Source organism: Typha angustifolia, chromosome 13 (genome assembly GCF_048772165.1).
Source record: "Typha angustifolia cultivar Huaian chromosome 13, ASM4877216v1, whole genome shotgun sequence".
NCBI lineage: Eukaryota > Viridiplantae > Streptophyta > Magnoliopsida > Poales > Typhaceae > Typha > Typha angustifolia.
This window is the reverse complement of record NC_133251.1, coordinates 17,245,819-17,260,000: the sequence shown is the minus strand read 5'-3', so window position 1 is coordinate 17,260,000 and position 14,182 is coordinate 17,245,819. Positions and strand designations below refer to the sequence as shown.

The 14,182-nt window shown below is 35.9% G+C and overlaps 2 protein-coding genes across 2 annotated transcripts in view; both read left to right on the top strand.

The window, feature by feature from the left end:
• The window catches only part of LOC140774234 (transcription factor bHLH30-like), a 3,424-nt gene extending 2,591 nt beyond the window's left edge, over positions 1 to 833 (top strand). The window contains exon 3 of the mRNA XM_073117141.1: positions 480 to 833. The gene's annotated coding sequence lies outside the window, so the exon portion shown is untranslated. The remainder of the gene's footprint in view (positions 1 to 479) is intronic.
• A 904-nt stretch (positions 834 to 1,737) lies between these two features.
• Positions 1,738 to 12,944, top strand: LOC140773756 (translocon at the outer membrane of chloroplasts 64). The gene is made up of 13 exons (XM_073116478.1): positions 1,738 to 2,040; positions 2,676 to 2,828; positions 3,091 to 3,215; positions 3,858 to 3,983; positions 5,431 to 5,613; positions 5,739 to 5,883; positions 9,501 to 9,660; positions 9,856 to 9,990; positions 10,162 to 10,362; positions 10,612 to 10,739; positions 10,823 to 10,874; positions 11,863 to 11,932; positions 12,487 to 12,944. The coding sequence occupies exons 1-13, from the start codon at positions 1,841 to 1,843 to the stop codon at positions 12,567 to 12,569; spliced, it is 1,761 nt and encodes a 586-aa protein (XP_072972579.1). The 5' UTR covers positions 1,738 to 1,840; the 3' UTR covers positions 12,570 to 12,944.
• The last annotated feature ends 1,238 nt before the right edge of the window (positions 12,945 to 14,182 follow it).

The following is a 14,182-nucleotide window of genomic DNA, read 5'->3' as shown; positions in this document are numbered from 1 at the left end:
ATGCCTTGGGAGTCAAAGCTCTCGTACTGTAGACCTCACTAGGTTAAAGTAATTAATATATATACATACAGTTGCTTTTTAATTATTTCCCATTACTCTTCTTCATCTTTCCTTCTTCTGTTCAGTGTCTCGTAATTAATTTTTGTTTGTTGTGCTGCTGCCTGCATGCACGCATGCAAGTTTTGGGAAATGATAATGGTGGGAATGGCATCTGACTTGTAATTCTTGGAAATTAAATGGCATTTCATGCATGCACTAATTAAAGCTACTGTAGTTTATGTATTATTACCACCAGGTATTTTAATTAAGATAAAAAAAAAGATCAATATTTGGTGTGAGCTCTTGCTTCAATGGACCTGACTTTTGATCTGGAGTAGATAATACTGGGCAAAAACATCATCAGATCATTGCTTGCAAGCTTAAATAGGTAACAAACCTTTTTCGTTTCATTTTTCAACTGCAAATTTGATGGCATGCAGCTAGCGAAAGTATGAGGTGGCCAGGAACTCTTTAATACAAAGGAGACAAAAGTACAAGTCCAGAAGTGAGATCACAAGCTTGGTTCAGGGAGTACAGGCTTGTGGCTGACAAGCAACAAAGAGATAGAGAAAGATTTGTAAAGCATAGTTGTCTAAAAGTGAGCATAGCAAATGGCAGATTTCAGTGAAGGGCATTATGGCAGGTCCACTATATATCCTTTCGTGGATTCAGCAGTAGGAATTCAAACTGTATATATCGCTGACCTAGTTACTTGGCTACTACTATGATCATGACTATGGCCAGTATTAAAGTAGACTGATCATTTTGACTGATATTTTATTACTATGCAGTCTGTCTCCTATTTCTATGTGTTAGTTGCAAAAGGAATATAATATCACCATTTTATTATTTGGAAAAAAGTGTTAGCCAAAACACTCTCTCCACAATAAAATTAACCATAATCATAGGTTTTATGTTGATGTACATGAATTAATCTCTATTTTCCAAAGGTTTGCTCCTCTCTTGTGATGCCATTTTTCCAGTCCATCCTTGTGAATACAACTGAGCTGTTATCTATGAAAGATTGGTAAAATGATATCTGATCATTATGCGCGCTTATGTTAGTATCTGAACGAAGCTATTATATATTAATTTACTATCCATAATGTTAAGCTGGTAGAATAATTTAATTAAATTCAGATGGAATATAAGGTCGGTTGCATACCCCGTGAAATAATTCTCCACCTGCCAAAGTTTTTAAACGCCTACGAACATACACTATGATGAAAGAAGATATAATAATTCGTTGGTCTTTTCCCTGTTATTAACCTATAACTCAGTAGTAGTCTCTTCCACAAGTATATTAAAAAAAATAAAAATTAAAGAGATGGGTGATGCCTAACATGTCGAGCAATTTCTATTTTATTTACAATAAAAAAAAAGAATATAGAAATGGGACGGATGTGATTTAACCTCATATTTTAATGGGGATAATTTCTATGATCATTCTACTTCTTCCTTTAATTGAAGGGTGTATCAAATAATGTAGGGGATTTCAACTATAGCTGATTCAACCCCACTCGTAGATTAATTTAACACGTCATCATTGGTAGCCGAAATTTATCATTTCACACCCAATTCCACTTGTTAATTACGGTAACGCGAGATGTAAACTGTAATATGGGTATAGTGTAGGGTGTAAAATGGAAAAGTCCATCATCAATAAAATGACCTATTTTAGGTTTCCAAAGAGCCCCCTGCATTATCCACGCAAGTCCGCTTTCCGGCTGTACCCTCGACCTTTCCGGCTTCACTTTCTTGATAGAGGGGGAGAGAGAGGAAGAGAGAGAAACCCTTGGAGATGTCGTCGTCTTCAAACTTATGGGTTCTTCTAGGGTTAGGGTTGGCTGGGGTCTTCCTCATGGCCCAGAAGCTGAAGAGGGTCGTGAAGAAGGAGTTCGGCGCCTTTGTCGAGCACCTCGAGCTGCTTCCTCCGCCGCCGCCGCCGCCTCCCAAGGCGCCCCATCCCTTGACCGGCCTCACCTTTGCCGTTGCCGATTCGTAAGCATTCCTTGAGCTCGATCCTCGAGAATTCTTGGTTCTTGTATCTATTTGACTTGCTTTGAGTCGGTAGGCGCGAATCTTTGTTTGCCCGATGGTTCTAGGGGCGAATTTCTGTCTTTTGAGGTTGACTTGGTGGCGAATTGTGAAGATTTTCTCGATTCAAGAAGGGAAACGTTATCTTGGTAATAGGGTGACAATGAACTGACGAAGTGATGACATGCAGCGCTACTCTGGTTCTGAACCATTGGGTTCCCTTTGGCAGATAAAATATACTGTATTTAAATCATATTCTAATAAGATTGACCAAGAACATGATCTCCCTGTTGGATAAAATTCTGTTATTGGAAGCATATTCCCTTAAATCCTATCAGGAGGATGATAGAGTTACTGTCGTTGGAATCACGTTCTGATGTGTTTGATCAAGAAGAAAGATACTCTATTTGGTAAAACTAAAATCAATTACTGTCATTGTTGACGACGTTGAAGATAATAGCAGCTGAATCGTTTAACTATCCTGTCCTGATTAATTTATCCAAATGTTAACATGACCCATCTGATATAAGTATATGTGGTTTCATATTATATTACTTTTAACCTTGATCAGAATTCTTGACATCTTCACTGGTTGACAGCTTTGACATCAATGAATTTATCACTGGATTTGGTAGTATAGACTGGGCAAGAACTCATGAGCCTGCGACGCAAACATCTCCAGTGGTTTCAGCTCTTGTAGATGGAGGTGCTACTTGCATTGGAAAAACAGTAATTGATGAAATGGCATACAGGTAACAATTTCCATTGATATGCAAATTCTTTGCTATGTCTTCCTATTTTTTATGATTGCAGGAGCATCCTATATTTATCTAAGATTGATCAACCTTTTAACTTTGGCTTCTTACCTCATATATTCTCCTTTTTGAATTGAGAGTTAGAGACCAAAAGGATCTAGTTGAAACTTAAAAACAAGCATTATGGTATCTTATCTAGCAGCAGCTTTTTCTTCCATTTTTTAAATGCTACGACTTATGGGAATTATGCCTTTTTCAGCATCAATGGTGAAAACAAACATTTTGGCACCCCAACAAATCCTGCTGCTCCTGAACGAATACCCGGAGGATGCTCGAGTGGTTCAGCTGCAGCTGTTGCCGGTGGCCTAGTAGATTTCTCCTTGGGTGAGCTTCTGGCTTAAGTTCCTCAATTAGCTCTCAACTTAATGTAACATTGATGTGCTTGATGGTCTCATATTTAACTTTTTATTTGAAGTATTTGACTCAACAAATAGCCTTCTTTAATACCCAACAGTTAATGCCATATATTTGGATGAAGAAACAACTTCCTAGTATGCCATATCTTTGGATTAAGAAACAATTGTCTAGTGAGTTCCCTTCTAAGTAATGAGATACATTACATTGTACAACTCTGTAGAGTAAGAGAATTAATTAAAATTTTGTTTTAATATAATTCACTTGAGTTTTGTTACATGAGTTATTCTTCTCTCCCCTTTCTGCCTTTTCATCCATCTTTATTGTTGCATATTATTCTTTAAATATTTTTGCAGCATTTTAAAAGGTAAGAACTAATTCAGTGTAGCTATTATAGGAGGGTGTTTTTGATGTCAAGTTGCATGCTTAGTAATATGAGGTTAACAACCGCAGATATCTTGAAGATATTTTGGGTCAAAGTTCTCTAAGATGCATCAAACGTTGATGAATTAGAACCTATAAAATATTATAATCTCTTTGGTTTATGCTGTGAGTTGTCTGGTTGTAGTTTTTGTTTCATCGGTGAATCATTGACGCTCTTAACATGTATAGGTGTTGACACTATTGGTGGAGTAAGGATACCTGGAGCATTTTGTGGTATCTTAGGTTTTCGATCTTCACATGCAGCCGTCTCTCACACCGGTGTTATTCCTGTTTCACCAAGCCTTGATACTGTTGGTATGTACTGAAAGCTTGGCTGTCATACTATTCAATTACTGAAGAGATTCAGTATGTCTTTACTTATGCAATCTATTTGTTGCCTATTGTAACTTGAAAGAATGATACTGTGTGTCTAATTATATATCTTATCCTATATTGATAGAGTTCGATGCTTATGATGTCATAAAGCAGTGTGGATTTAAATTTTGAATATTTCCCCTTTTTTTGTGTTAGTAACTTAGTATGTTACTATGTTCTTCTTTCATTTATATGCATTTTATTATGACTGGACATATAATTCGTGAACCTGAATTAGATAATCTATGTTTAGAACTTTAAATGTATATAAGTCCTTGGGCATTGTATATTTGTATGATGATCCATTTCATCCTTGCTTGGTGCATGATATGGTGTTGTAGTCAGCTAGAAGAAACTGATGTTAACATGCATGAACTATTCTTAATACAAAGGACTCTTACAATGGCTTCTGTACTTTTTTATATTGGATGCAACAAGATGTCATGTGGTACACTTTGATACCTCAAATATCATGTGTATGTTTATATGTAAAGGTGTACAACAAATGAAAAGGGTTTTTTATGATAATATAATCTTTTGTAGGTTTGAATATGGATTATATCATTACTGCTCGAGCGTTTAATTCCAAGCCTCCAATATTTTCTATTAGAATGTCTGACAAAATGTGCCTCATAGTTTCTTACCTGTACTTGCAACACTGCTGTTATGCCATCACTACATGGATGTGCATTTCATTATCTAATGCCTTTAATCCCAATTATTCGAGACCTGCTATATGGATCCCTCTCCTTCACACATCTGTATTGAGCAGAATGGCTTACCTGTAAGGATCTATTGTCATCTTTTATTGGGAAAATTGGTATATCGGCTGCCAAGTGACCTTTATGCGGGCTTGGTTTCAACTATTGGTTGGTTTTACATTTTAGTGAAATATCAGTATAGAATATGTGCTGCCGGGCACCAATATCATCTCATTGTTTCCTGAAAATCTTTATTTTTAATAACTTGAATTTTTGTTCACAAAATTTTGTGTGCATTAGATGATACATTATCTTCTTACAGCCTTCGTCTTTGTTTTTTCTGAAAAGGAGAGATAGTTCCAGAAAGCTGAACTTCTCCCGCTCTCATAGTAGGTAAAGTGTAGCGTGTTTTAGTAAGTTGGAGTCAGTGCTCCTAGAATTTTGGAGTTCAAGACAGGTAATGCTGTTGTAATTAGAATTCCCAGCAATAACTATCCTTTTGCAGCTCACGCATACTTTCTAAATGTGGATTAGCTGACTTATGTGGTGCAAATTCTTATTGGTTGACTTTCTGCTGCCATCATATTAGTTAACCTCCTCATTTGGTTAGATTGACATTCAGATATGTTGGGGTTTCACAGAATTCAGTAGAGGTCATTATTCATTTTGTTCAATCTGATTTGTAGGACTGTTTGCAAAGGATCCTAGTATCTTGCGTCGCGTAGGCCAAGTACTGCTGCAATTTCCATGTTCTGACGTTCGTCAGCCCAGACATATTATGATAGCAGATGATTGTTTTGAACTTTCAAAAATACCTGCAAGCAGGTTGACTCAGGTGGTGATAAAATCTGTTGAAGAGCTATTCGGAAGTATGTGTTGATTAAATCACTTAATTTTGTGCTGTTTGTTTATTTTCATTCTTGTACTTGAATCAAATTATCATATTTTCCATTAATTGCCATTGACTATTGATATTGTTGGTTGTTTCTGTTAGGACAAGTTTTGAGCCGTGTAAATCTCGGAAGTTTTCTGTCCTCTAAGGTACCCAGCATGAAACATCTCCAAAATGGGAATAAAAACAGTGACTTTAAACAAACTTCATTAGCGTCACTTGCAGTTGCTATGCAATCGCTTTTGAAGTGAGTTTCTTTCACTCTGATAGTCTTAAGCTTTGGAATTTACTATTCTGCTGTATTATTCTAATTGTTTCTAATTTGATATATTGTTGTATGTTCTTTTTGACTTCGTTTGGAATGAGTGTAGCACTTGAATGCGGTTAGCTAAACCCATTTCTTACCGTTATTTTAGGTAGCTTAAACTAGTTTAAAAAATTGGGTGTTTGATTGCAAACTAGAATAGAAGTGTCATTATTACCTTTGATGTGACATGAAAAAGTTAAAAAATTGTTCTTTTGAAGGGAAATTTAAGATATGGCATATAAATGGACCAAAATGTCGTTTGTAGTTGAAGGATATTAGTATTGAAATATTATTAGTAGTAAATTTGACCTCTAATAATGTTTAAAATAATCTCAAAATTGTTCCCTTTGCAAGTGAGCTTGTTTGGTAAGGTAGTTGTTAGTTTGCAGGCCTGTAAGCTCGCAGACGGTCTTGTCTGATTTGCTTGCTTGCGGGATTGTAATAAAAATGTGGTTTTAGGTTTGCGGGTTTGCTTGATAAGGTGGTTGCTATTACCATTCCGGGGAAGACGATGTTAAGATGAAAAGACAAAAAGATACCTTAAATTGATAAAATGATGTAGGACAAGACTAATCATTCCATTGATCCAAACTTTACTTCAAAAAACTACTTAAAGTGAATCTAACATCTACTCCTGCCAAACATCACTTCAGACAGTTTACTTGATACAATTGTTTGTATCAGCGTGTAAAAAATGTTAATCAAGTGCAACAATATCAAGCTAGAATTGTTTTCTCTCTCAAAAAAAAAATCAAGCCAAAAATGATATAAAAGTCATTATACAAGATAATAGCAAGTCCGCTTTAGATAATATTGGAGAAAAGAGAAGCAAAAATATCAATCCATCATTTGAGAAGAGATCTTGTTTGTGAGTAGGAAAATCCAAAACTAGTCATGAAGAGCACAATCTATGATAGACTAATAAGTTTACAAATAAATAAACGAATCACTTGCTCAAAAAAAGACACAACACTATTAACAACATTAGTTGCAACCTTTCTAGCAATGGTGATAAAAGAGTTAGTTCATGGTGAGAGAGAATTGGGAAGAGAGGATATGAACAAGACATTAAAAAGATAAGTGTTAGTCATTTCAGGGATAATTTTGTACCAATTTATACATATTGACTTTTTATCTCCTTTCTCACTTTTTAGACTTAATTAGGGGTAAATTGCAGACTTGGAGGTAAGTGGGTTAAGATGGTTTACAGGCTTATGGGCTTGTAAGCTCGCAATAGGCCCTGTGAGCTAGCAGGCTGTTGTGTTTTAACCTCGTGTATTTCTAAGCTAATTTAAAGGCTTATAGCTTATATTTAAGCTGGTTTGCAAGTTTACAAGCCCCCAAGTGGCCGTGTAAGCCAACAAGTTGTGTTTTGAGCCTATTTGTAGCATTGTGTTTTTAAGCTAATTTAAAGCTTGTATTTAAGATGGTTTGCCGAGCTGCAGTCGGCCTTATAAGCCAGCAAGCAGTTGTGTTTTAAACCTGTTTGCAGCTTTGTATATTTTTAAGCTGGTTTAGGGGCTTCTATTCTAGCTACTTCATGGGCTTGTAAGTCAGCAAGCAGCTAAGGGAAATGCTAGCAACCGACTTTGTAATTTAAGCTTGTCGACAAGCTTGTGTTTTAAGCTTGTTTGTAGGCTTGTCTTTTTCAGCTAGTAAACCGTGCTATGTAAGCAATACAACTTCATCAATTTGAACACTGTACAACTTCACTGGTATAAGTCGTTGATCCTTTTTCCTTTTTAAATATTTTTCCATGCTATTTTTTACATGATCTTTCAACCATGGTGAAAGAGGTGCACTTCTTTAAAAAGAGTAGCACTAGCACAATGAGAGAGGAAAGTAGGAAAGAGAAGAGAGGTTGACAAGACGTAGAAAATATTAGTGTATGTTATTTCAAGGGTAAATTTTTAATGTGAGAACTCCTTTACCATTGTTTAAACTAATTCAAACTTAGACCCATTTTATTTTTCTCTCTCACTTGTTGAACTTGGTGATAAAGTACCTTTGGTTACTAAATATGGTTGTTGGTTAGAGTTCCCTAACCAAGTTCAGAAAAAAATTGTGAACACGAAGCAAACACTACCTTTATTGCTATCCTCCCCTTAAGTTGATTGTGCATGGGTATGGATGTTAGATTTGTCTTGTTGGTTTCAATTTACCTAGCACCAAGGATTGTCATGTCGATACTCGGTCGGCACAAAGTATGTCGATTCGGTATTAGATTCTTCCAATCCCAAAGATGATTGCGAAGGGCCTAATAAGTCTTGATTTCACTTTCTTCACTAGCGGCATGCTCCTGCTTATTAGTGGCAAGTGTTGACACTTCTCTAATATATTTTTTAAGGTCCTTATACATATTTTTGGTTTGAATAAACGTATTAAGGCTTATATTAAAGTCTTTTATTCTTGGGCAATGTTGTAAATGATCTATTTTATATAAGATATAGCAATAATCAAGTAGAACCATAGTTTAAAACAAAATATGATTGAATACATTTATTAGTTGACGATAGTTTAATAATTAAAACTAAAACTTACTTGAATGTAGTTAATTTGACATGCTTCTATATTAATTTTGATCCAATTTGAATGCATTTGACATGGTAATTTGATTTTTTTTTTTAAATTTAGGGGCAATTTTGGCTATGAATGCCGAGCTAAATAATGCTAACTTTTCAAGCTACTGCTTGGAATTTTAAATTGGTGATTCACACTGTTTATGTTATGTGTCAATCAGTCGATTGTAACTGAGGTGATGACCTGCCTATTTCTCAGTGTACCCAATGGCTGCAAACAAGTTAAATCTTTTTGCAAAGATAAATCGTAAAGTTTTAATCTCTCTCCACATGTGTGTGTGTGGGTAGGTGTGTACATATATGTCTCTATGTATTTTTTACTTTGAAATTACTGAATTACCCCAAACTGCTATGAGGAATGAGATAGCAGATTGCCTTTTACTAGGGAAGCAGATCATTTACAGTGAATATCTTTCTCACAGCAGAATGTGAAAATAATTACACATTCAATGAATAAATTGCAATGAAATCGATTAGTTTTTTATGTTAAAATTTGCTTTCTGCTACAACTTGGAATTAAGCCTTGAGAGTGCAGGAAATTCAAAATTGATGTGGAAGGAAGTAGTAGGAAAAAGGGCGTAATAACAGTTTGTTTTACGGAGTCTTGTCCGAGACAAAGCCAAATGGAAGAAAATGATTGTTATAGCCATCATACAAAATAAGACCAACTCGTTTCCTGCCAGAAAGGATTAATTGTAGTTCTAGGGAAGAGTTGCTTCTTTTCTCTTGGTGCTTAATTTTGCCAGCTTTTACTGCAACATATCAAACTTTGCTTTATACCCTGTAGTCTGTTTATATATTTTTTATTCATTGTGATGTTGTATGCTTTACCAAGTTTAGCTGCAGTTGCTGATATTCTTTATGGCATCAGTTAAATAATTAGTCAGATCAATTCATCGATGAATTTCTTATGCTTGTGTTTCCTTTTGTTTTATTTGTTTGACCATCAGATGGTAACTCTATGGATTTTATGAGCAGGCATGAGTTTAAAAATAATCATTTGGACTGGATCAATTCAGTCCACCCTGCCGTTGATTCCAATATAATGAATGATCTGTCAGAGGATAGCAATGCAGATGTTGACTACTATCAAACTGTAAGGGATCAAGCACGCTTAGCTGTCAATTCTCTGCTAAAGGTACTTCTGTTACAACAATTCAGGTGCTTTAGTTAGAATATGAACTAACTATTTTTGTCTGCCTTTTTATTTTCACACTAGATGGCTATTTTTTCTTGCTCTACTTTCTGATTTTTCCTCAATCGAGTAATTTGATAATTATATTTATCGGTTTGGTCCTTGTGCTTATTGATACCAGCAGCTTTATACTTGCAGAATGATGGAATTCTTGTTCTTCCCACTGTATTAGGATCTCCCCCGAAACTCGGTGCACGGGAAATATCATCCGAGGGCTATAAAACTCATATTTTATGTCTTACAGCCATAGCTAGCATGTCAGGTTGTTGTCAGGTACAATGCTTTTGCAGTTTTGCTTGAGAATCTGTTAATAGCAATGTATTTTTTTTTCCTGGCTGACTCAAGACTAATCTAAAGTGTTCTTAACCTTTAGCAATTTTTTATCCATGGCATTTCCGCTCTTACATTTTTCTCGGATTCATTAATTCTTGATCTGCACTGTAGGTGACAGTTCCCTTAGGAGTCTTTGACAAGTGCCCTCTATCAGTGTCCTTTATTGCAAGGCATGGAGGTGACTGCTTTTTACTGGATTCGATCCAGACCATGTATCCCACTCTTCAGAAACAAGTTGATTTAGTCCTCAAATCCAATGTTTCTAGTAATGATGTCAGCAAGGAAGCAGCTGCAGAAATTGCAAAAGAAAAGGTTAGTTTTTTATTTGTTCCTTTCTGTAAGCTGCAAAGTTACTTTCGTGTGAAAAGTTCTACTGATTCTTGTAAACCTAGTTGTATGCTGCTTTTCTTTGTTATCTTCAAATTCATCATTATGCATTTGGATTTTAGACTTGAAACATGCCCGTAAGCTTTTCAAAACTGCTACTTTAACTTCAGTACTTCCCTTTTTTTATTCTTTTTATGAGCTTTTGGCTTATATTAGGTCTTCACTTTATTACAGGGCAACATTGCTTATAAAGATAAACAATGGCAGAAAGCTGCTGGTCTGTATACTGAAGCAATCAAACTAAATGGGAAAATGGCGACATACTACAGTAATAGAGCTGCTGCTTATCTGGAGCTGGGAAGGTAGTATCTCTTACAGCATTCATTACTCTTTCATTGATGTTTGACTCCCTCTTTTGTGTTCCCTGTGTCCTTTGCTTGACCAGTTACCAACAGGCAGAGACAGACTGCACCACTGCCATCAGCCTTGATAAAAAGGTTAGTGTTTTCTTACGAGTCGACGTGACGTGCTATTATGGTACCTTATTTTCAAGATTCTTGATTTGATGTGACATGTTATTATGGTACCTTGTTTTCATGATGTTTTTAGGAGCAAGTACTTGAACTTAAGATGTTCCTCATCACCACTGATATATTCCTCTTTTAATCTCGTTAACAATGAGATTTTTTTTTTCATTTTTCTCTTGTTGCTCTTTTCATTTTTTTTCCTCTACTAGTGGTTTAGTATTTGATATCGAAATACAATTCTAAATGGCTTGCTGATCGTGATATTAACTTACAAGCTCTTAAGCTCCTTGCAGTGCTTTAATTGTTGACAACAATAGACCATCAGCGACCAGTGAATTTATTTTGTCAAAAAACATTTGTTGCAAATTAGAGCCTTTTTTTCTAATTTTCTTCCTTGTGGCATAGCAAGAGAATTGGAATATTTAAGCATACAACTGTACTAGTGTGAATCCATCACAAACCATTGTGGTCAACTCTTTCCTAGTTGGTTGCTGATGGATGCATGAGTCAGCAGTCTTTGCTTTTAAATTCCATTTCTTTTATGAATGCTATAAGCACTACTGATAGGGTTGTATCATTAGAATAATGAGAAAGTGAGAATCCACCATCGTATTAATAGAAAGGACAACAATCACATTTCATAATCCTTGCGACATTGTTTAGTTTTAAGTATCTGAGATATGGTTTCCTATGGTTGGTGCTTTTACTATCTCTCTCTTTTCTATACTTTGGTTGTGGGATAACTATAATTATGTGTTCTCCAATCCTCATTTTTAGAATTTTCTTGGTTTACTATTTCTTAGCATCATGGGCCAATCTTATGTATTCCTTGTTCATATATTCTTTAGTTGATGTTTTCTTTATGTTGTTGCGTTTGCAAAATTACAGAATTCTCTTATTCTCTGACCCTTCGTTTTTTTCCTCAATGGTATTCCATTTATTTGTTGTGTGTGTGTAGAATGTTAAGGCTTACTTGCGAAGAGGAACTGCACGGGAGATGCTGGGTTACTACAAAGATGCAATTGAAGGTCTGTTTCTCTCTCTCTCAACTAAAATCCCCACTCGGAAATGGGAAGAAAAGGAATGGTTACTACAGATTCTGATATCCAGAACACTTTCTTGTTGGGAAACTGAGAATCACCTGCATAGTATGTTTCTTTAATGAAGGATTGATTATACACATGGTTGGGGTTGGGATTCATCACAGAATAGTTGAACAAATTATACTACGCTAATATGAGGCATGTCCTGAAAATAGTGTATCACAACCTTGCCATGCGCATAAAATCAGAATATCTAGAATTAGCTCATGTTTGACTCCTGGTGCATCAAATATGGTTTTTTTCTTATCACCAATAGAGGTGATTCTCTATACATCACTTATTTTATTTGTCCATTATATATTTATATATGATCCTTTTTGGCATCTTCTTTCACTGGACTACTCCTAACATGGCATGTGGAATCCGGCACTTATCTAGTCTCTACTTAAAAAGAATAGCATGATGGGAGAGGCCTTAATAGTTTTGTTTGGCCTTACGTCTGGGACTAAGTTGATTTTGGAATTCTAAAATTTTTGCAGATTTTAATTATGCTCTCGTTCTAGAACCCACAAACAAGACAGCAAATGTGGCTGCCAAAAGACTGAAGAAGCTATTCCAGTAGATACCAGCTAAAGCAAGTCGCAGCACAGGGCAAACATTCCAGTTGAAGATACAAACTCAGATAAGAGGGTCACCCATGCACGCATGTCTGGAGAATAGATCAAAAGAATACTGGCAAGAGGATTTGCGCAAGAATTTACCATCATACTCAAAAAGTTCACTGTAGCATCCAGAGCTGTTACTGTATTACTTAATCCCTTCAAAAGGTAGTCAAGTTTTGTTAGCAAATTATGGCAAACAGCGGATGTGATGTCAACATACATTGCCTGTTTTTTGTATACCTCGCACCATTTAGATTGTACTATAAGATGATTATATTCATCTTATGTGGTAGGGGCACTATTTTGGGTTTATAGAATAAGATTTCATTTTTCAATGTAAGTATTTCGTGGTGTGCCGTCCAACAAAGTTGGAGGCTGTGATGCATTCTTTCCCTGCTTATCATCTATTGGGTTATCGTCGGATGCTCTGAGAGCTGACTTCTAACCAGGAGCTTTAGTTGAAGGAAGTGTGGTCTTATAAGTTTGGTAATAAATACATATATTTTTTAAACCGGCTTAGTTTGCAGCTCCTCTTATCTGCATCATTTTGATGGACTAGTGGGCAGTCGACATCGCCAATAAAGTTTGGTGATGATTGTGTAATTATCACCTGATAGTTTAGGTGGTGGTCCTGGAGGACGTCCAGAAGACCGTAAGGATGGCAATTGATCACGACGGCCTATATTAGTCTTGACTGCTTTGCAAAGCTTACTGTTTCTTGATGAGGACATAGTGTGCTTAATCGAGAATTGGGCCGTAGTCCACTAATACTCATTTTTTTAAAGGTACAAAGGCGAGTCCGTGCTGGAAAAGATTGCAGTCTTCTTGTATGACTTGGCTTCTTAGCCTATCGTGTTTTAGAATAAATGTTACATAACGAGAGTTTTCGAGTTTTAGAATAAATGCAGGATATTTGATCCCCGCACGGATGGATCCTTGTGGGCCCAATTCATGACTGGGAATATTAATACTTGAAATGTACATGGTATGTAGTCATCTCAGGAAATTTGTTCACAAAAATTTTGAGTTCACACACACTAAAGTCTGCATCAGTTTATATTCGTTCATCTGCTCATGTTCATAAATAATCTCAAAAAGGAAAAGAAAAACGAAAAAAAAAGATAAAGTTCATTTCCACTCTTTTGGAGGAGGAGGTGGATGATGAGGATGAGGATGAGGATGGTGCCCAGATTATCGAATAAGATGTATGTTGAAATGATTTTCCTCTGTCACATGTTCCTTATCACATTGTTACCCGGTAGCTAAATCCAAGGAAATTTCAGAAGCTACAGTTTTGTAAAGTAAAAAGCTTTTTATTGCCTTCTCTATTACTACCAAAGAATAGAATGCAGTCAGTACTCAATATATGGTGGGCCATTTCATATGTTGATATGAATCTAACCAAAGGCAATAAAAAGAAGGCCTTAATATTCCTGTACAATAAAAATTGACAAGAAAGGCCTACAGAAGAACAATAATACTACCAAATTTGTCAATAGCTTCTGGTCCCTTTCAGTCTGTCCCTAATCGAGAGGTCCTCATCCATCGTATCCAATTCTTTTTTCCTCCCTCT

Excerpts from the sequence above, each read along its gene's own strand:
- LOC140773756 (XM_073116478.1), top strand. The coding sequence starts at position 1,841 with ATGTCGTCGTCTTCAAACTTATGGGTTCTTCTAGGGTTAGGGTTGGCT. Across the intron at positions 10,363-10,611 it reads CAGAAATTGCAAAAGAAAAG|GGCAACATTGCTTATAAAGA; the intron begins GTTAGTTTTTTA and ends ACTTTATTACAG. Across the intron at positions 11,933-12,486 it reads CTACAAAGATGCAATTGAAG|ATTTTAATTATGCTCTCGTT; the intron begins GTCTGTTTCTCT and ends AAATTTTTGCAG.